This window comes from Aethalodelphis obliquidens, unplaced genomic scaffold (genome assembly GCF_003676395.1).
Source record: "Aethalodelphis obliquidens isolate GAN/ISIS:26980383/991018 unplaced genomic scaffold, ASM367639v1 scaffold10, whole genome shotgun sequence".
Classification (NCBI taxonomy): domain Eukaryota; kingdom Metazoa; phylum Chordata; class Mammalia; order Artiodactyla; family Delphinidae; genus Aethalodelphis; species Aethalodelphis obliquidens.
This window is the reverse complement of record NW_020837954.1, coordinates 37,999,614-38,022,761: the sequence shown is the minus strand read 5'-3', so window position 1 is coordinate 38,022,761 and position 23,148 is coordinate 37,999,614. Positions and strand designations below refer to the sequence as shown.

The window sequence follows — 23,148 nt, the reverse complement described above, 5'->3', positions numbered from 1 at the left end:
ATCAACAGTTGAAGGAATTAATAAATGAAGTACACTGAAGCCTCACAGGTCAGAAAGGAGGCAGGAAAAAAAAGCCTGGTGCCCTAGTAAAGACAGTTATAAAAGTCCCACAATTCCCAGGGTTTATTTTTTTAAATATCAAAAAAAAAAAAACCCAAAAATCAAACCATGTCAACATGTTCTAGATAAAAATTTGTTATGACAGTGTGCAACCAAATGCTCTATGTAAATAAAAAGTCCAAGAAGGGTTCGTTCATAGTCCAGGATGTTTTTTTCTTTTTTTCCCCCCTTTCTTTTTCTCTCCCCCCTTTTTTTTTTTTTTTCCTTTTCTTTTTCTTTTCTCCCCGCCTCAGGATTTTGGTTTTTAAAAACTTTGCAGTTTTAACAGGAATAACAGGAATTGACCTGGAACATAAAGGATGAGAGTGAAGACAGAGTGCCTGTTGAACAGAAGCTGCCCCACATGATCGACAGGCTGGAGCTGCTGTTCCTCTGCTCTTGATATTAAATCTGGAAAAAAGCATCCAGTTTTTTCCATTAAACGAACTTTTAGCTAAATGCAGAAAGGAGGATTTTTGAAGTTTGGGGATAAACCCGTGGCCACAGAAAGGTAAATTCAGACCAGTTATTTTAGTTGGCGAAACTCCTATAGGACTTTTTAAATGATGATACTATACAATCAGCAGCCAATGAAAGGGTTTCATCAGCGGGCCCTAAGCTTCACTGCCTACCAAATAATATCCAACTCACTCCCTGGTGGGGCATGTGGAGGCTCGGCTGACCTTTGTAGCCCGCTTTTCTTCTGCTCCCCCTCACACACCTCCCCCCTCGCACACCCATGGCTCTCGCCTTCCTCGGTCACAGGGCATACCTTTTCATCTCTGTGCCTTTGCACATGGTCTTCCTCTGCCTGGCGGTCCCCCTTTAGTGCCACCCAGTCCCTGCAACACCAGATTCAAATCTCAATGCTCCCGATTCCCCCAGAAGTGAGGGCTCTACTGATCTGTCTCAAAGGGCACTTGGATTTACCTCTTTAATGGCCTCTAACACATTCAATGTTGTATCATTAGCAGGCATGTGTTTTACTGATCCTCTCTACTACTCAGACCAGAGGATATGGTCTCTGTCTTGATGACTTTTTTTCCTTACATTTTCCAGCACAAGGCTTTGAACGGAGCAGGGGCTTGAAACATATGTGTTGTTAAATGAATAAATGAAAAAAATGAATGAAACATATATGCTAAAAGGCTTTTAAATGAGTCAGATGTACTTTATATCCCAATGCCAATAATAATATAGCCATAGAAAGAGTTGTGTTTTTTTTTGTTTTTTGTTTTTTTTTCGATACGCGGGCCTCTCACTATTGTGGCCTCTCCCGTTGCGGAGCCCAGGCTCTGGAAGCGCAGTCTCAGCGGCCATGGCTCACGGGCGCAGCTGCCCTGCGGCATGTGGGATCTTCCCGGACCGGGGCACGAATCCGTGTCCCCTGCATCGGCAGGCGGACTCTCAACCACTGTGCCACCAGGGAAGCCCCAGAAAGAGATTTAATGTTAAAAATATTTAATTTGCCTTTTTATGAAATTTTGTTTTCAAATGTACCAATTACACTCTCTCATGAAACAAAAAGGAATTTAGAAATGAATAAACAGAATGTTTCTTCACTAGAACACTGACTAAATGTCCTAATACATTACTCTAAATGGTCATGTAAAAGCCAAGGAAGTAAATAAATAACAAAGCAAACTATTAAATATAGGAAAAGGAGGTTTTCAAAAGCTTTCTGGAATTCTTTAGTCTATTGTTGAACTTTTAACAAAATAATTTGAACAATTTTTAAAGTTTAATAATAAACACTAGTCCTGTATAAAGTGATTAAGTCAAAGTAGTTTACTTCAAATACAGGAATTAATTACAGAGATGGAATGTACAGATTATTTAGGGAATGTTGTTTGAGAGGACAGCGTTCTCATGACTAAGTCCAGTGTATCCTGAATCCTCATGTTATTTCTTTCTCATGACTGAGTCCAGTGTATCCTGAATCCTCATGTTATTTCTTTCTATCATGGAAGACTGTCCCCCAGACTTCATGCTTTCCTCTGTATCGAGGGGGATAAGGGTATGGGGGTTGAACTGACATCGAGGCTCCCCCAGGATGCCAACTCTGTGGAAAGAATTATTGGTATAGCTGAATATTTGCTGAGGCCAAAGACTAAGGTATTGGGTTGGCCAAAAAGTTTGTCTGGGTTTTTCTGTAACATCTTATGGAAAAACCCAAACAAAGTTTTTGGCCAACCCAGTATATGGCTGACTTGTGCATGTGTATAAAACTAAGACTGATACACACACACACACACACACACACACACACATCTATTTCTTAAATATGGGTTCAAAAACTCGACCCATAGCAAGATTTTGTACTGGTCCTTCCCTTATTTCCCAAAGATGACTCTTCTAACAGGAAAACTTCAGTCTTACAAAGTCTGCTACTCACTTCACCAAATTAGAACTATTTGAAGTCTAGCATAACTTTGTAGTTTTTTCTAGTCTAGATGGGTATACCAAGAGCTGATCTGGAAAGAAAACACGTTGAGAGGAGCAGGGGATGGTAGGAAGACGATGCTTCCAGCTTTGTTCAGCTTTCTGGCAGAGGCACCATGTCTGAGCCCTTGCCCCTCCTGGGTCCCACCTAGGAAGCAACACTCAGCCTTCTCTCCTTCCTCTCTCCTTGGGCCACTTACATTGGCATGTGCACAGAGTCCAGATTTTCCTTGTGCTCTTGCATCCAGACTGGGAATTTCATGCCTGCTTGGCGGTACTTTTTGTCAGAGATATTCTGAGCTTTTTCTCTGAGAGAGGGCAGCAGAGTAGACATGACTGGAGAGCGCATGTTAATGGCTTTTTTCATCGCTGGGCGCTTTGCCATCATTCTCCTGGGGGTGGGGGTGACATTTAGGTCACATCATCTTGTTTTCTAGAAATGTCCTTGAGCTTAGGAGAGTCAAAAGGTCATACCTGAATTGTACAAAAGTCATGCGTTTCTTTTCCCCTCCTGACTCTTCATCCTCACGCTTCCTTCGAGGAATGTTGAACATGTCGGAACGAAAGAGCCTCCCTATTTCTTCCTCAATCTCTGTGAAGTGTTGACGTCGGAAGACAATCCAGGCTACATACGTACAGAAAGTATAAAAGGACTACGACAGAAACAGACGAGAATCGGAACCCACAGTTACGACATGAAAAGCTCCCACCCGTCTATAGAACACTACTGAGCAGACGCAAACCCAGGTGCCCTGCTCTCTCCACATGCCTGAAGGGCTGCGGAAAATTATACATGTACTCACCTTTGCAGAAGGCAAATCAGACCAAAGATTTAAGGAGTGGCACACAGCTTATTAGTATCCTTTGTAGAAAGGATATTCATTAAAAACAGGTGCCTGACAAATGTCTATCGCTTGTTGCTATACTTCATGTTTCATATCAAAGAGCAGAGCCCCTAAACGTAAGTGACTCACCTCAAAGAATTTCCAGTCTTTTTGTGTATTTGATATTTTCCCCCTGAAATATAACAAATCACAACTATAGGTTGGAAAGGGAAGTTCAATATTTCAGTGACCTAGGCAACCCCTTATCTTCAAATGGCCTTTTGCAGATCATTACCTGTGGTCCCGTATCTATTTAGTCACATAAATGCTATCAAAAGGCATTGATAGGGCTTCCCTGGTGGCGCAGTGGTTGAGAGTCCGCCTGCCGATGCGGGGGACACGGGTTCGTGCCCCGGTCCGGGAAGATCCCACATGCCGCGGAGCGGCTGGGCCCGTGAGCCATGGCTGCTGAGCCTGCGCGTCCGGAGCCTGTGCTCCGCAACGGGAGAGGCCACAACAGTGAGAGGCCCGCGTACCGGGATAAAAAAAAAAAAAAAAAAAGGCATTGATAATGAATGCCAATGTCTTTTTCTTCAGCTTCTTAGGTTACCCAGATCAAAACCTCTAGTGTTTGGTCAAAAGTTAATCAACATATCCTGTGATAAACCATAATGGAAAAGAACATGAAAAAGAATGTATATATATGTATAACTGAATCAATTTGCTATACAGCAGAAATAAATCAACTATTAAAAAAACTAAAAAAAAACCCCACTAAAGTGGGGTTCATAAAAAAGCTAATCAATATAAATTCAGGATAAACAAGCCAGCCCTCGCTATATTCTTCCAAATGTTTCCAGTAATGTAAGTGTTAGGGAGATGAGGAGAGTGGAAAGGTGGTGAAGAGGTAACACAAGGTGATAGTAGGTATGGAAGTAAAGAACTAGAGGCTAAGTCTAAAATAAAGGAAAAGAAAAAAAAATCTTAAACAATGGTTATGGCTATTGGGTACAGAAAGAATCAGAAACAAAACAGACACAGGTCTATCTATGCCATACAATCAACTGGCTGGGAAGAAAAGTGCGCTCTTCCTTCTGAATGAAGTATGTAGACCGAGCCTTGTCTCTTAAAGGTAGGCAAATGCCCAAGAGTCCTTGCAACACAAATTCAGTGTTAAGGGTACTGGCACGGGCACACTCAGTAAACTTGGCCTCCCTCTCCATTCAGAACACAGGCCATTCTAATTCTGATTGCCAGCCTTGGGAAAGCAGGCATGGCCAGGGGAGGACTTGAGAGTTGAATGACGGGGCTATGCACCTGCAGTCACTTGATCAGTCTTGGGGGCCAAGGCCAGACCCAGGGCACTCCAAGGTTGATCCCGGGTCTGCTTCTGCTTTTGCTTTGGGTTTCCTTGGAGTAACTGACTCCTAGGATTGGCCCCGGTATCAGGTTCTCCAGAACTGTCCCAACTCCCATGGTCTGGGGAAGTTGACCCAAACTCCTCAGGACCTCCAGCTTTTTCACAGAGACTTCATGGTCTGTATGGGCCCAAACTAGCCCTCCATTTGGAGGAACCACTGAAGAGGTGGTTCAGCTTTTCCTGGGGTGGGTCCCTCCCCTCTGGCAGATGCTTCATTTCCTCATGTGCAAGTCTTCAACAAAGAATTAAGGCAACAGTAACTACAGTGAACATTTACTAAATATGGACTATGTGCCAAATACTATGCTAAGCCCTTTACATTTATGATCACATTTAATTCTCACAAGATTGCATGATTATTCCCACTGTACACGTGGGGAGACTGATGTTGAGACTGAAGTCCAAAGACATATTTAATTAGGGACAGAGTCTGAGCTAAAAATCAGGCCTGTCAGGTCTCCACATTTGTCCTTGTAACACAGAATGCTAGGAAAATAAGCTTTTTCTTTAAGATGTTTTAGAGATGAAACCATTAAACAACAGAGCCCAGCAGAGACTTTTTAGGACAAGCCTCCTTCTGTGTCACCTAAAGCCTTTACCCAACAAGAGTGCTTCTGTGGTATTCCCGCCCTTCCACTGCCTCTGCCAGCTGAAACCAGAGACCCTGCACACCTGTCAAGCGGAAACCAACCAAACTCTGGTTTTGGGATACTGAGTTGGCCTGTGTCCTTGAGAGAAGGTTTAGAGCAGTATTTATGCTGGCACAACCCAAACCAGCACCATCTTAGCAAGGTTTTGAAATGACAGAGTGATTGACCAGGAAACACACACTTTCTCTCCTTTTCTTTCATTTTTCTTTTTTCAAACATTAGAAGAGAAGGTACCATGAACCTCCTCTCCTTTCCCTCAAGGTGTCACAAAACTGGGACTTCTTTCTCTCTTAAAGTCCAGAGCAAACTGATATAGCTCAGAGTGCAGAAATTAAAACCAGAATGTAGTGGGTTTCTTCTGACCATTCTTTTTTTTTTTAAATTTCTTTTGACCATTCTGATTTAGCTCTGCATGTAAAACTGAAATGAGTTCAGGAAATGGAGACAGAGAATGAGTACATTTGGGAATGAGCACATTTAAATCTTCCCGTTCACCTCTTGCTGGTGAATCCTGAGTCGTTTTCCTTTTTTTAAAAATTATTTTTATATTTTAATTTTATACATATAAAATAACTATATATTCTATAATTTTAATAAGTACATAATAATTATAAATTGGTTATAAATTTAGAAATGTACTGAGTATAAATAACAAACTTAGGCCCCCCAAATCCTCTACAAATTGAAACAGGGTTGATAACAGCACAATCCAATAGAAATATAATGCAAGCCACAAATGTAACTTAAAACTTTCTAGGAGCCACAGTAAAAAGAAACAGGTGATATTAATTTTAATAATATATTGTACCCCAACCCCCCAAATATTATCATTTCAATATGTAATCAATATTTTAAATCATTAATATTTTATTCATTTTTAAACTTTTTGTATAGCGTATATTTTACACTTACAGCACATTTCAACGTGGACCAGCCACATTCCAAGTGCTCAATAGCCACACGTGGCAACTGGCTGCCGTGCTGGTCAACAAAGACGCTGTACATTTACCCGTGAAGGCGGAAGCCAAAGGAAAGAGGGAAAAGCCAAGCTGTTGGTAAACCCAGAGATTGTCAGTGGCCGGTTATGTGCTTTCTTATTCCTTCTTGCTATATTAGACTCTTAGCTCTAAACCAAAATGAGGAGAGCTTATATTTTTAGTCACTCCTGAAGGGGTGCAAAGCCTAGGGCCAGACCCATGGGGTTCTGGGCTGGAGAGAGAAAAAAACTGTGCTCCCACTTGCCCCCTGCTGCCTTAGGTGAAGTCAGGTTTAAATGATGGTCAAGGCCTGCTCTGTACAAGGGAATAGAAATTTCAAAGGAATGTGTTTGGGAGAGGGAAAAGAGGCCTTGGTGCAAGTGACTGGAGGTGGCAGGGGGAGGGCTTAAAGATGATTTAAACACCTGAGCTTCAAAGAAACGCCTTTCTCCCCATCCTCGTCCCCACAGCCAGCCTCTTTGGTCACCAGTCAGGTGACAGCTGCACTGACCGCAGAGGAGGAGGGTATACCTCCTAGGTAGAGGTGGGGTTGGAGCCAGAATTGGCCATAACCAAAGATCAGATCTAATTCTATGGCTTGTGCCATGAGGAGGTTTTCTTATCTACCATGGAAAACACAGAGAGCTTTTTTTTTTTTTTTTTTTTTTTTGCAGTACGCGGGCCTCTCACTGCTGTGGCCTCTCCCGCTGCGGAGCACAGGCTCCGGACGCGCAGGCTCAGCGGCCATGGCTCACGGGCCCAGCCGCCCTGTGGCATGTGGGATCCTCCCGGACCGGGGCACGAACCCATGTCCCCTGCATCGGCAGGCGGACTCTCAACCACTGCGCCACCAGGGAAGCCCCACACAGAGAGCTTTTACTGAACATGTGCGTCAAAATTTTGCCAAAGCTTCTGTAATATCAGGATTTCACAGATGCATTTAGAATAGAAAGTCATGTCCTCCTACTTCTCAAGAAACATGAAAGCACTAAATTGACAGCCCCCAAATTGCTGATTCTACTGAAATCGTTAATTTATCTCCAGGGATAAGGTGTTCTAGTCCAATATTAAGAATGCATACATTAGAGAGAAAAATCAGAAAATACACATGAAAATGTTCTCATGCGAATATCAGCTTGTTCACATTGGGAAGAAGTTAAATAATGATATGTTAAAGTCAGGTAATCACTCACAACTGGCAAAAACATTATCCTTATCTTCTCCTAGATAAAAACAACCAAAAGAGCAATATAAACTTCATTCAAGGACACAATCAACACCCACGGCCAATTAATAACTTTTACTGGTAAGGACATGCTATAATCTGTTTTCCTCAATATCCTTTGTTCAGCAATTTGACCTGTATAAAATTTGTTATGTGAATGGTGGCTGGTGAGCTCTAAACTGATTCTTCTCCAAACTGCTATCCAACAAGCAGGAGGAAAGTAGGTGACATTGCCTACAATGGCAAAAAGACCAACATCTCCTGGAAATGAGCTAGTACTAAACTGAGGCAATCACTTGCAAACATGAGTTCCTTTAAAAGTTTGTATAAAAAATATATTATAATAAAAAGGTACTGTTAAAAGTACAACTTAAGTGGAGGTTCTATATCTAGGAAACTAAAAGATATGATAAAATCTCTAATTATGGGGCTTCCCTGGTGGCACAGTAGTTGAGAATCCGCCTACCAATGCAGGGGACACGGGTTCGAGCCCTGGTCCGGGAAGATCCCACATGCCGTGAAGCAACTAAGCCCGTGCACCACAACTACTGAGCCTGAGCTCTAGAGTCCGTGAGCCACAACTACTGCGCCTGCGTGCTGCAACTACTGAATCCCACGTGCCTAGATCCCGTGCTCCGCAACGAGAAGCCACAGCAATGAGAAGCCCGTGCACCACAACGAAGAGTAGCCCCCGCTCGCCACAACTAGAGAAAGCCCACGCTCAGCAACGAAGACCCAACACAGCCAAAAATAAATAAATTTATTTTTAAAAAATCTCTAATTATGATACATTTACAGTTTGTTTTTCATCCCCAAATTAGTTTGCAATGCCTATGTTCTTTTAAAAATTGAACAATATGGGCAATAAATTTAAAAAATTTTTTTAGAGTAGGTGTTTTTTTAACCTTGTTATGGACTGAATGGTTGTGTCTCCCCCTACCACCCTAATGCATATGTTGAAGCCCTTAAACCCCCCAATGTGGTGGTGCTTAGAGGCAGGGCCTTTGGGAGATAATTGGGTTTAGACGAGGTCATGAAGGTGGGGCCCCATAATGGGATTTTTGTCCTTTTAAGAAGAGGAAGCGAGACTAGGGTTCTCTCTCTCCACCATGGGGGACACAGTAAGAAGGCAGCTATCTGCAAGCCAGGAAGAGGACCCTCACCAGAACCTGACAATGCTGGCATCCTGGCCTCAGGCTTCCAATTTCTATCATTTAAGCCATCCAATCTGTGACAATTTGTTATGGTAGCCTGAGCTGACTGATACAAAACTTAAATTCTAGTTTTCTTAATTAGAAGTGACGCTTTAAAGAGAGAAGAAATTAATGTTGAGAAAAGGTGATTTTTACAAGTGATTAAATAGGAAAATTTATAAAGCTATTATTTTACTATAATACCTTTCTTGAAAGTTCTGTCAAGAAAAGAAAACACCACTTCTTCCTAATTAAGGGAGTCTGTGGCAAGCTGAGTCTCTACCAACAGCTCTAGGGACCCGGAAAGGCCTTCTATATTTGGGCCACAGGAATGTTTTTTGATGCTTAACTATCAATCCCCAATTTTAAATCTCTCTCTATTCCTTCTACTACTACACCTCACAAGGAAGTTCTGACCAGGCCAAAGGGAAGCCCTCAAGCCAGCCACCCACCCGAGGAGTCCCATGTCTGGCAGGAATGAGCCTGCTTTAGTGTCCCCGCTGCCCTCAGACATTGGCTGGAGACAGTCCATGGGGAGAGTGGCCTCAGCACAAACCTGGTGGTGGATTCAGAGTGCAGCAGCAGGGGCCGCTGGTCAATTACACCCTGCACTGTAGCAGATCTGAGTGGCACGTTTTCATGGCTGCCGCACTGGAAGACAGCACTAAACCTGTCAACTCCATAAAAGAACTGAACATAGCAGTGAAAACTCTCAAGAGCAGAAATGATGTAGTAGAATAAAGAATGAATGTTGCTGGAGATGTATTAAGAGGGCATTCCAAATCATGGTAAACCACACAAAGTGAATCACAGAGATGGTAGACATGGGAAGCAGACTGAGTATAGCTACCACTGTGGACAAGAGGGGTGCAAGAGAAGAGAAATGGCCAACAATGCCAAAATAGAACCAAAAAACAAAGACAATGAGCCTGAACTGAAAATACATTGATATAAACATTAATAAATATCAAGTCTCTATTTGAGAGAAATCTCACATGCATTTTTGTTTTTAAACTTTATAGACCAATGTATGTCCTTATAAATAGCCAAGAAGAGTGGAGAGAACATATGCTTGCCCCTTAGACCCTGGAGAAGCCTGGAGAGAACCTAGTCCAACTAAACAATGAAGTTATTAAACCAATACAGTCTCTGTCCCACCTGATGTTTCTCTTTGTAGGTGGAAGGAAAAGGTTTCAAGACTCAGAAAAATTGAAAAAAGAAAAAATTGAACCATGTGGAATTGTTATAAAGTTCACTACATGAAAGGGTAGAAATCCACACTCACATGAAAGACATTAAAATGCAGATAGAGTAAAATGTTTAGTAAAGGTTAATGGTAATGATAAAAAATAAAGTAAAATAAATTGGAAAAACCAGGTGAGAACAGCAAAGTATAATATAGAATTTCATTAAGCGTTTTAGATTCTCAAACTATAACAAAGCAGTGGGGACAAATCATACAACCTTAAGAGAGAACAGGAAAACAGTAAATATCATAGTCTAGGTCTCAAAAGATGCAACAACTTGTTTGATAATGCAAGGCACTTTTTTTTTTTTTTTTTTTTTGGCTGTGTTGGGTCTTTGTTGCTGCGCATGGGCTTTCTCTAGTTTCAGCGAGTGGGGGATACTCTTTGTTGCAGTGCACCGGCTTCTCATTGCGGTGGCTTCTCTTGTTGCAGAGCACGGGCTCTAGGCGCACGGGCTTCAGTAGTTGTGGCACGCGGGCTCAGTAGTTCTGGCTCGCGGGCTCTAGAGTGCAGGCTCAATAGCTGTGCTGCACAGGCTTAGCTGCTGCGTGGCATGTGGGATCTTCCTGGACCAGGGATCGAACCCGTATCCCCTGTATTGGCAGGTGGATTCTTAACCACTGTGCCACCAGGGAAGTCCTCCATAATGCAAGGCACTTTTTAAATCGCCCATAGTCCCTTTACTCTAACAAATTATCTGTTTTTCCATTTATTTTCTTGTCCATAGTAACATCTATTCTTGAACAGGACTTTCAAAATTTAAACATATACATCATATTTAAATACGCATTCTCTTTGACCCGGGAATTCTACTGTAAAAAATTTATCTTTAGGACAAACTAGACAAGTACATCAAATATAGGTATAAGAAAGTTCATTGCAGTGTTATTCCTAATATTTAAAAAGGAAATATTCCAACTGTTCATCAATAAGTTAAATATATTTGGAATACCAGGAAGCCATTAAAGATGATGTTGTAGAGTTATGTTTACTACCAAATTCCACAGATTAATAGCAATAACAGTAATAACAACAAAAAAGGAATAATAATAACTAACTTTACTGAATACATAGTATGTGCCAAGGATGGGTCTAAGTGTTTTCTATGTATTATATCATGTAATTTTCACAGCTGGTCTATTAAGTATGTTATTGGGTATATTTTACAGGTGTAATGTTATAGAATAATAAATTCTATTTATTTATGTAAAATTGTGTGTCTGGGTGTGCATATAGAGATGTCTGAAAGGATAATAAATGAACTGTTGACAACAGATTTACCCTTTCCTTTTTATGTATTGATTAATTATTGTACACGACTATGCATTAATTTTATAAAAAGAAAAACAAAACTATTTTTGAACATATAGGGAAACAAGGAGTTATTTTCTCGACATGATAAATAATTCATCACTTAAACTAAGGGTCAGTACAATAAGTAAATAGCATGTGCTAGCTTATTCTCTTTTATAACAGAAAAAAAATAAGGTTGACTTCAGTCACTTCTTTAATGGTATTAGATACAGGAAATGCTGCTACTATAGCTAATTAAAAATTTTAAATATGACTCTAGGAAAAAATGAAATTAAAAACTACCTTTTACAGATGATATGATTATATACCTAGAAAATCCTAGGAGATAAATTAAAATTTTACATAGGCAGGAAATGTGTTTAACATGTGTGTCATTGGTTATGACATAAACTGATAAAACCAAATGCATTCTTATATATTTTTGTCATCAAAAATATATTACCAAACATGCATCAACAGGGAAATAATCAGTTAATGATAATAAGTCCGTAATATCCATGGTTGAAGAACTATTCCATTTTTAAAAAAGAATATGGTAGATCTATGTGGGGATCTCTCTTCTGGGGAGAGATTGATATTGAAGGACAATGGAGGAAGTAGGAGACTTTAACTTTTAAAAAAGAATATGGTAGATCTATGTGTATTAATCTTCAAAAATATCCAAGATTTATAAGTGAAAAAAGCACATTTCAAAATGACAACATAGCATTAATCCGATGTATTTAACAACAATGTAAGTGCATATGTATAATTGGATAGAAAACCAAGAGGACATACATCGAGCCAGAAGTAACAGTACTTACTTCTGGGGAGAGATTGATATTGAAGGATGGTGGAGGAAGTAGGAGACTTTAACTTTTAACTCTACAATACTAACTATAAACTATATACATAACTATTTAAATTTTTTACCCTTAGGATATGTTCATGAAGTACTTATACAATTAAAAACAAATAAATAAACCCAAACTTCACATTGGTATTTAAAAAATTGATTACGTGAATACATAAGTGCTAATCTAATTTAGGACCACACAAATTTCTTTAACGATTACTATGTAAAACTTTAATGGACAAAATAAAGAACAATATGAATAAATGGAGAATACAACTTACAGCTCTTTGAGAGGATTCAATATAGCAAAGATGACACTATTTCCTAAGCTAAAGTATAGGTCTTAATACAATAAACAATAAAAGGTTCTTGGTAGATATTGCTTAGAACTTGATTAATAGTGAAATTGATCTCAAATAGGCAAGATCACCAAATATAAGGTTTCTGGAGGTAATACGAGTGAGTACTTGTTTTCAGCTAAATCACCTCCTTTCCAGCCCAGCTCACTGCCTGCACTCCCTGAGGTCCACTGCTCCTCGCCTTTCCTGCTTTGGGTGCCCAATCTCTGTCTATACCTCTATTGCAACAGTCACTGGTCTCCTTACCTGATGACTCCTCCAATAGACTGTATGCTCCTTGAAAGGAGAGACCATTTTCCTTGTACCCTGGCACTTAGCACCACGATTACCACAGAGCAATAATGTTTGTTGAATAAAGCAAAGCAAAATACAAGCTGTATAGTTCTGATGTTTAAAAGAGAAAAACTAATCAAAAAAATTCAATAGGAATTCCCTAAAATGGGTTAAAATATTAGAAAAATTCAACATCTAATAAACAAGAAATGTTACAGTGGAAAAAATCACTAATAAATATTACAGGAAAGTTGGCTATTAGTAAAGAAAAAATATCTTAGATTCATAGCTCATCTGATCAGATATAACAAATTTCAAATGGATCAAAGCTTTTTTTTTTTAATCCTTTTTTTTTTTTTTTTTTCCGGTACACGGGCCTCTCACTGTTGTGGCCTCTCCCGCTGCGGAGCCCAAGCTCCGGACGCGCAGGCTCAGTGGCCATGGCTCACGGGCCCAGCCACTCCGCAGCTTGTGGGATCTTCCCAGACCGGGGCACGAACCCGTGTCCCGGCATCGGCAGGCAGACTCTCAACCACTGTGCCACCAGGGAAGCCCTTTAATCCTATTTTTAAAAACTAAGAAAGAAAGGTGAGGAGTTTAGCCTGGAAATGAACAGAATGAACCCAGGAATGCAAGAACTTGTATGACTATTGAATAGCATCAGAAACAAGGTGGAAATGTTCAAATAAATAAAAACTTAAAACATTTTCATAATGTGTAAAAACGTAAATATCAAAATGAAAGCAACAAACTAGAAAAAACAAGTAACCAATCCTTGCTATATGAAATATAAATTATACAAATTCCCAGTTTCCACTTGATAGATGGTTAAAACTAGAGGAGGAACAGGCAATAAATTATTGTACACAAAAAAAGAACACAAACTCTGTAGTCATGAAAAATATTCAGTCAAATAAAATATCCTTAAGATTTTTATATACCTTTAAGCTATCAAAAATACTAAACTAATAAAAACAAGTATGCTTATTGCTTATGGTGATAAAGAATGTTTTAACCTTTTTAAAGGACAATCTGGCAATATGTAACAAGAGCTATAAAATTGTTCATGCCTTCCAGATAAGTGCATTCTGGGTAATAAGCCATAAGTAAACAGCCCAAATGAACAAAGTTATTTATATAAAGATATTCAATGCAAAAACATTAGAAAGCAGAAAAACGGAAAGCACACAGATGTACACAAGAGGAATGGTTAAGCAAACTGGTATATTATACAACAGAATGACTACAGTTGTTATTCAAAGTGGTAGGTGAGATTATATAAGCAGAATAATAGAAGAAGGTACACAGAAAAAATGTGGAACACAGAAAAGTATGTACAATACAAATATTTGTATTTTGAAAATGTGGGGGAATGTGGAGAGAGAGAAATCATGTATTGGGTTCTTTTCCAATGAAGTTTTTAAAAAATGTAAAAGGTCCGGCCATGACCATGGCATGGATCTTGAGCCTGTTGTGAAACTACTACTTAAGAGAAGGAGATTTTGGGTTAAGGATTGGAGTTTTCTCTCCTGTGAACCCGAACTTTCCTGTGATAAGACACTTTAAAATTTTAATTACAGTAGTGTATGAACTGTTATCCTAAGGTAAAAATTGCCTTCCCACAAACAGGGTCATCTTACAACTCCCACCTTACGCACTTATACCCACAACTGTTGCTGCAAAACAAGCAGCAGAAGGGGAGGGGACACACCCAATACCCGCTTCAACACTGGCCCATCACTCGGCCTCCTGCCCAACGCAGCCAAGTGGCCCTTGTCGGACAGCAAGAAGCCTTCCTGGCAGAAAGCAAGATTTCATTGAACTGATATAACCTGAGAGAAATTTATACCCAAATAGTAGAAGGTTGTTAAAACATCTGCCACACCTGAAACTAACACGATATTGTAAATCAACTTTAATTTGAAAAAAGAAAAAAATATTTCAGCCAAGATTCTGGGATTCTTCCTATACTCATTTGGCTCTCTCAAACAAGACGTCACATGTGTTTGGGACAGAGTCTCAGCTGAGGCCAGTGATTCTGTACAACAAAAAAGGAACCTTTCTCAGGGGCACCAGAAGTCAAAGCTGAGGGTTGTAAGGATGTGGATCTACACACAAGTGAAGATCTAGCGAAATCCTAAGTGGGGACTTACTTTCCACAGCACATGTGATGCTTATCAGGCATTCCCAGGCCCAGGACGAGGACACAGTACTCCTGTGCCAAGTATTTCTGTGCTGCTTCTAGCTTACTGATAACCAATTCCATCTCTTTTTTCTCTACAAGGCCCCTGAAAAGAAAAACAATAATCTGGATTAATGTTGGCAAATGTCTATATTAATTAGTAAAAAGTCAGAAGTATAAACTATTTTGAAAGAAACCTGAGTCAACACACCTCACTTATCATTTCATTTATTTTATTTAAGCTGTGGCAGAGAAAGTTCCTCAAAGCCCTTTGATATTTATCATTGTAATCAGCATCTCAAGTTTATGCTGAATATTCACTTTTTTAATAGATTCTTTATAAATTGTATATGTATCCTCAATTTTATACACAGGAAGTCCTAATTTATATAGAACAGCTCAACTAACAAATTCTCTATACTAGTTTCTGTGGCAGTTAGCAGCCAATTTTCCTGCTGTTTTGCTAAAACAGCCATGGAGACTCTTTCCCACCTTAGCTTCCCCTGGGTTTCTGATGTTATTACTAAGTTCGGGGGCTCCATGTTTGAACTACTCGATGTTTGTCCACCCTCAGTTCTGTGTTTGCTAAGGAGGCATCTGTGGAATACCACTCTGGGAACTCTGGCATCAACTACAATCACCTTGCTTCCCTGTGAAAACACAGCCCCAGTTCCAATTGAATTGCAAATGTACTTTCTAAAAGGCAACCTGTTTTTAGGTTACAGCATGTCTGAAGCCTAATTTTAGACATTTTTGCTGTACAGTACAGTAGGAAACATTGCCGACAATACATTCCAATGATTGCTATTGAAAAATGATGTGTCACTAACTTTGTCCCTGCCTTTTTATTTTCAGAAAGATAAAAGCCAAACGAAATGCACTCTAAACAAGAAAGACAACCTGCCCCTTCTGATGTTAACCACTAGACTGACTGCATGAGGATAAGCTGTGGGGAAAGGTGGTGGGTTTAAGGATAATACAGATGTTTCAAAGTACAAAACATTATCACTGTGGTGAGAAGACCTGTGAGTAATTGGAATAAAATGAGTTTCTGGAATAGATAAGGTGGGTTCCAACTTTAAATGCCCAAATATCATATAAACCCAACACACACACCCACGAGCACCCCGGTGACCATCACTGTGCCTGCCTCCCTGTTGCCTTCCCTCATCCTCACCCCTGCTTTGCCAGACCTGCCTATAGTTAATCTCTTCTTTTGCTGTTGAAAACAAAGCAAACCAAACAACAACGAAGAAATGCTTTGAAACGTTTCCGCCAATGGTTCTCAAGTTTTAATATATGTAAGAATTGCCTGGGGTATTTGCTAAAAGTGCAAATTCCCAAGGGCAACCTCTCTTTCAGATTTTGGTTCAGTAGGTCTGGGTAGAGCCTGGCATTTAAAATAAACACAGGGGGCTTCCCTGGTGGCGCAGTGGTTGAGAGTCCGCCTGCCGATGCAGGGGACACGGGTTCGTGCCCCGGTCCGGGAAGCACCCACATGCCGCGGAGCGGCTGGGCCCGTGAGCCATGGCCGCTGAGCCTGCGCGTCCGGAGCCTGTTGCTCCGCAACGGGAGAGGCCACAACAGTGAGAGGCCCGCGTACCGCAAAGAAGAAAAAAAAAATAAATAAATAAACCCAGGTATAACCCTTTGGAAAAATTTTTAGTAATAATTTCAAGTGCCATACAATTGGTCATAAACTTTGATCCAATAATCTCTCCTGGAAATTTATTCTTTGTAAAAGATCATCCAAAGTTAGGGGAGAAATCTAATGCATGAAGATATTCAATGCCATTATTATTTATCTATTTGACTATCAGAAAAACTGGAGACTCCCAAAATATATAAAATAGAGGGATAATAGGAGTAGTAATACAGGCTGTAGTAATAGAGCCGAGTACTATTTAAGGATTTGACATTAACCTAACATATGAGTCCCCCCGTGGGACTGAAGCCAGGCACCAAAGTCTGTACCCTTAACCACTATACTACATTGCTTCTTAATAGGTAGGTCAATAAGTTATTAACATACAGTAGCTTGATGGAAAGTTATGCCACCATTAAAAATTATGATTACGATTGTAATAACTTGAAAATACTTATGATGTTTAAAACTGCATACATAATTGTACCTTTGTTCAGAAGCTGTAAGTCCTAATTACAAATGGATAAACTCAGGGACAGAGAGCCGAGTTCATTGGTAAGGGATGTGGGGACACCACACAGTGGTTTAGGCAGAGACTTTGGAGTTAGAGACCTGGATTCTAGCCTCAGCTCCATCACTAACTTGGCATGTACAACAGCCATTTAACCTCTCTGAGCCTTAGTTTCATCATCTGTTAAATGGGGATAAGGTTTTTTCTTCTGGAATTAGGGCATGTAGTCATCTAAGACCATCAAAGTGTATCTTTAATATCCTTCTGTAACTCTTCCTGCTCTCCTCTCACAGGTTATAGGCTTTCCTTCCAAGGGCCAACCACTAGGCTAAGATAATATGCATTAACTCATCTAATCTGGACAATAACTGTAAAGTGAATGCTACTATTATCCCTATGTTATACCTCACTATTTTGACGGAAATTAATTTTTTTCTTAAAGTTATTTATATCCAGATATCTCAATGTAATTTATATTTGTTTCTATTATAATAAATAAACCAACTGACTACTGGAAGCTTGAAAATGAAAAGTTGTTATGCTTTTTTTAGAATCACACCACAGAACCATTAATTTTAAGGCTTGGATTTTTCTTTGTCATTCTGTAACTGATTCCTTCCATGAAAGTCTACCATATATCACTGGGTTCTAATAATTTTTAGTATATTTTATTTTATTATTTTTTAATAATTTTTAAAATTTATTTATGGCTGCATTTTGTCTTCGTTGCTGTGTGCGGGCTTTCTCTAGTTGTGGCGAGCAAGGGCTACTCTTCGTTGCGGTGCACAGGCTTCTCATTGCGGTGGCTTCTTTTGTTGCGGAGCATGGGCTCTAGGTGCGTGGGCTTCAGTAGTTGTGGCACGCGGGCTTAGCTGCCCCGCAGCGTGTGGGATCTTCCCAGACCAGGGCTCAAACTCGTGTCCCCTGCATTGGCAGGCGGACTCTTAACCACTGCGCCATCAGGGAAGCCCTTTAGTATATTTTTAAAATAACTAAGAAACCTTTCTTCTGTTATCTATTTCTATAAATTAAGAAATTAAACAATGTCTTTGCTTTTTAAAAAAATTTTTATTGGAGTATAGTTGCCTTACAATATTGTGTTAGTTTCTACTGTTCAGCAAAGTGAATCAGCTATACATATACTCATATCCCCTCTTTTTTGGATTTCCTTCCCATTTATGTCACCACAGGACACTGAGTAGAGTTCCCTGAGCTATACAGTAGGTTCTCATTAGTTATCTATTTTATACATAGTATCAAGAGTGTATGTATGTCAATCCCAATCTCCCAATTCATCCCGCCCCCCCCAACGTCTCTGCTTGATTAGCAACAATCCACAGAATTAGAAAAAAACATACAAAATATAAGCTAATATGCTATCAAAATCTAATAAATTTCTTCTTTGGAAATAGTTAAGACTCCTCAAACCTTCTGAGCCCACAGCTGGCTTGAGCCCATTTGCTTGCTACCACAGAAACACTTCATGTTCTCTGGCTGCTCTGCTAGATGTTGCATATTATAATGGCTTTACTGTAGTAGTAGTGTTTGAATTATTTATTTGGTTCTTTACAAAACTGCTATCCCAAGACATTTATCTATCCACAAAATTTTTCAAACTGCTTGTTTATATGCAAGGATTTTGCATTTTGAAAACATTCTACAACAACAAATTGATGATTCTATCCAGCATTCCTAACAGCAAAATCACTGGGTCGGTTCCAAATATACTGGGGAGGGCAGCCTGGGCACTGGGAAAGTTCCATGGCTTGCAAAGGTCACCAAGCCTGAGAGGCATTGTTCTGCTCTGGACTCTGAGTTCCCAGATTCTTGCCCTGTATAGCTCCGAGCCACCTCCACCTAAAGTGATTAAATTCTTCACATGTAGCCTAAGAAGTCGTTTTCTTCTATGATATGTAATATCATTTTGGTCATATCTGTTAATTTTTTAAATTCTTAGTTTTTTTCATTAGATGCTTACAAAGCCTTTAGCAAGAACTTTGTAAGCAAGACAAACACAGAAACAATATCTCTATCTGCACTGTCCAATATGGTAGCTGTGAGCCACATGTAGCTACTGAGCACTGACTGTGGCTAGTCTAAATTGAGGTATATTGTATTTGTAAAATAGACACCATTTCAAACACTTACTACAAAAAAGTAAAGTATTTCATCAATAACTTCCTAGTATTGACTACAGGTTGCAATGATAATATTTTTGAGTCATTGGGTTAAATAAGATATCTTGTTAAAATTAATTTCACATGTATCTTTACATTTTAAAAATATGGCATCAGAAAAGTTTAAATTACATATATGGCTCTCACATATTGGGCATACTCCTCTATTGGGCAGTGCTGGTCTATATTATTTGCAATATTTAGTTAACAGAATACCCATCTGAATTATTCAGTGAGCCTTAAAACTGGTGAACCCCTCCCTGTAAAATGTTTTAGCATACTCCAAGATTTTTAAATTTCCATCATCTCTTTACCCTAGACAAAAGTTAGTTTTAATACTGGCAGTGATAAAGCTTTAAAGTGCACTACAGGGAATTCCCTGGCAGTCCAGTGGTTAGGACTCGGTGCTTTCACTGCCAGGGCTCCGGGTTCGATCCCAGGTTGGGGAACTAACATCCCGGAAGCTGCGTGGCATGGCCAAAAATAAATAAATCAATCAATAAAAATAAAGTACACTACAAAATTCTACTTACACCACACAGCTTTTGGGTTTCTTTTCCTGTGAGATTTTTTCCAAGTAATAATATAAATAGTACAACAATGCCATGAGGAAATCGTCAAGATTCTTATTCCTATGGGGAGATTAAAAGAAAATAATGAAAACATATTTCAAACATAAAGCTTGTCATAAAAAAAATATGGGCACACAAGAATAAGTAGAAACACATGTTACCATACCCATCACACAACTAATTTACCATTTAAAATTCTATCTACTATAACTGTTGAAGATATAAGAAACCTGATTTTCATAAACAAAATTTTTTGAGAGGTCACAACTGAATTATAGTTTTGCTTACCAATTAGTTTTCATTTTTAAAGTGTTTTTATAATACAGGTAATTTTTTGTTGTTGTTTAAAAAATGTACACAAATGTGGGCTTTCCTGGTGGCGCAGTGGTTGAGAGTCCGCCTGTCGATGCAAGGGACACGGGTTCGTGCCCCGGTCCGGGAAGATCACACATGCCGCGGAGCGGCTGAGCCCGTGAGCCATGGCCGCTGAGCCTGCGCGTCCAGAGCCTGTGCTCCTCAACGGGAGAGGCCACAACAGTGAGAGGCCCACGTACCGCAAAAAAAAAAAAAAAAAAAGTACACAAATGTAACAAGTAAAAAGACTCTCCCCTCACTCCTTTGTCACTATCCTACTCCTTAGTGGTAGCCACTGTTAAGAGTTTGGCATGAATCCGTCCTAAACCTTCTAGAGCATAGGCAATCACATATAAGGTCCTCCCCCACCAGCACACATACATATGCATGAATATATGCCTTACTTTTTTTTTTTTTGGTAACAAATGGGATAATGCGGTATATACAAGTCTTTGCAACTTGCTTCTGTCACTTACCTGTGTAACATGGACCTCTTTCCATGATACCATGTATAGATTTTCCTCACTTTTTTAAACAGGTGGATAAAGTATGCTATAGCTCATAATTTATTTAACTAATCCTCTACTGATGGATATTTGGGTTTTTTAAAAATATTATAGACATTGCTGCAGTAATTATTCTTATAGCCACATCTCTGAGTAACTTCCTAGAAGTGAAATTGCTAGGACATAGAATATCTGCACATTAAAGTTTCATAAGTTTTGCTCTCCAAAAAGACTGCATCGATTTACAATCCTATATCATTTGTTTTAAAACTAGAAGGCTTTGTTTTCTTTCTAAATATTCTTACAAGATTTTTGCTGCTTCCTTTCTAACCCCAAACGGAAATTCTTACTCTGGCATGCATTCCTTAACCATACCTTGAGAGCAGGATGAAGATGAGCATTGCAGACTTTTTTTTCACAGTATTGATAACTACCTGTCCTAGGTTGGGTTCTCCCAGAAACACACCATGAGACAGATTTGCGAGTAAGTAGTTTACTAGGAAGTGATCACAAGAAACATCAGTAGGGGAGTGGGGAGGTGAGATGGAAAGGTGGTGTTAACAGGTTCGTTATCACTGTGGACCAATGTAGTTCAGTACCATGAGGGACTCTAGGAGACAGCGTAGAAAACTTAGAGTTATCCTGACAGATGGAAGCTGGGATATTTATCTACCAACTTTCCCTCCAGCATATCACTGATTGGAGGCTGCTTCTCGGGCACTGACTTCCTAGTGCCCCAAGCTTGTCCTGTAGCCCTGCAGGCAGGCTGAGTGTGCTCCTGCCATAGAATAAAGCTTCAGGCAGAGAATCTCAGGTGTTTGCCAGATGCGGCCTTTACTGAATGCTGAGGGAGTCTGTGAGCGCTGCCCACAGCATAGGATACCCAACTCCCACTGAGCACTTACAAGCGCAGCTGCCAGGAGAAGCACCTTCCACGTACAGCCACGTGGAGACACCATTACTTCCAATTTTGTATCCAAGGAAACTGAGGCTCGGGAAGATCCCAAAGCTGCCCCAGAGTCACACACCTAGTACTTGTTGGGGCTAACTAGTGGAGAAAACTAACCAAACCTAACTAGTGGAGAAAACTAACCAAACCTAACTAGTGGAGAAAACTAACCAAACCTAACTAGTGGAGAAAACTGATCTTCAGTAAACGAGTGTACCCTTGAACCAACACATACATAGCGCAGTCTCAATGGGACTCTGATGACGTGCTCACCATACTCCTTGCCCTGGACTTTATTGGGGGCTCCTGTAACTTCTGGCTTCCTCTCTTTGGTCTCAGTCTTGGAAACTGAATCCTGAGAGAATGGCTTGCATAGAGCCAGCCCTTTCTCCAAAGATCAGATTTGTCATCACTTATTAGATGGGATGATTTCAAAATAAAGGATAAAAGATCTAAAATGTCTCACAAGCATTACCTACCTCAGAAATGTTGTAAAAGAACAGATATGCTGCATCTCAGTATCTTGTAGCAAAAGCAAAGCAACATCTGAAAGGAGAGAAGATGGACAATTGAAAGAGGGACAAAGAGCTGCCTTAGAGGTTGACACCAGGTAATACATGTAAGGATGATGAAGCAGTTACTCACATTTAGCATCGAGGAGTGTAACATTGCCCTGCTGACTTCGTTTCTCTAAGCCTTTGGGTGACTTGTCGTCTCTTAAAGCAAACCTTTTATCTGTCAACCTGTTTTGGGGATATAACAGTCTATAGTAGTGCTTTGAAAGGTTTTAGTTGTATTTTATCTACCCTGAGGCACATGGGGTGTTTACTATATAGTAAGGAGACCCTGAGTGTCATGTGTGGGTTTCATTTAATGTAGGATCATTTTGGAATACATTTTATTAAACATTATATTTACTATGCTAGGGGTAGGAGGAATGCACACTGCCTTACATAAAAGGTAAATACCAATTTGATCCAAAATAGATCATTTAAATCATCTATTTTTGGCATAGCTATCATTTTCAGATTTTTTTTTAAAGAAGCTGAAAATTTGCTAATAGCCGAATTATCACAGGGATACATCATTGGGATGATTGTAACTCCCACCATAACTGTGAAATAGTGCATGTTCCTTCCTTGATGGCTATTTGCATTTCAACCTAGGATGACGGGAATGATATTTTCTTAGAGTCTGCAGAGGCTTAAGCCATTCTGCTGAGAGGTGCTATCAGCAACACTGCCATGGTGCTAAGTTAAGCTACCTGTCTGAAGCTGGACCATCAATTTCAGCAAAGTGAACAGCTTTGCCTTTCTTTCCTCTTTCTCTGAGTTCTACTGCAGGTGTAAAACTGTAATAGAAACGAGAAAATTAGGAACTGAACCTTTTCCCGG

General features: G+C 39.8%; 1 protein-coding gene across 1 annotated transcript; it reads right to left on the bottom strand.

Annotated features, from left to right (window-relative positions):
- Window positions 1–1,878: 1,878 nt before the first annotated feature.
- PPP1R36 (protein phosphatase 1 regulatory subunit 36) lies at window positions 1,879–22,529 on the bottom strand. The gene is made up of 8 exons (XM_027111481.1): window positions 22,400–22,529; window positions 22,234–22,300; window positions 19,907–20,005; window positions 15,012–15,146; window positions 3,516–3,558; window positions 3,016–3,194; window positions 2,742–2,933; window positions 1,879–2,161 (listed from the first exon to the last, which is right to left on the bottom strand). The coding sequence occupies exons 2-8, from the start codon at window positions 22,266–22,268 to the stop codon at window positions 2,002–2,004; spliced, it is 843 nt and encodes a 280-aa protein (XP_026967282.1). The 5' UTR covers window positions 22,269–22,300; window positions 22,400–22,529; the 3' UTR covers window positions 1,879–2,001.
- Window positions 22,530–23,148: the final 619 nt, after the last annotated feature.

Excerpts from the sequence above, each read along its gene's own strand:
- PPP1R36 (XM_027111481.1), bottom strand. The coding sequence starts at position 22,268 with ATGCAGCATATCTGTTCTTTTACAACATTTCTGAG. Across the intron at positions 20,006-22,233 it reads TCTTTTACAACATTTCTGAG|GAATAAGAATCTTGACGATT; the intron begins GTAGGTAATGCT and ends ATCTCCCCATAG. Across the intron at positions 2,934-3,015 it reads ATGACTTTTGTACAATTCAG|GAGAATGATGGCAAAGCGCC; the intron begins GTATGACCTTTT and ends CCCCACCCCCAG.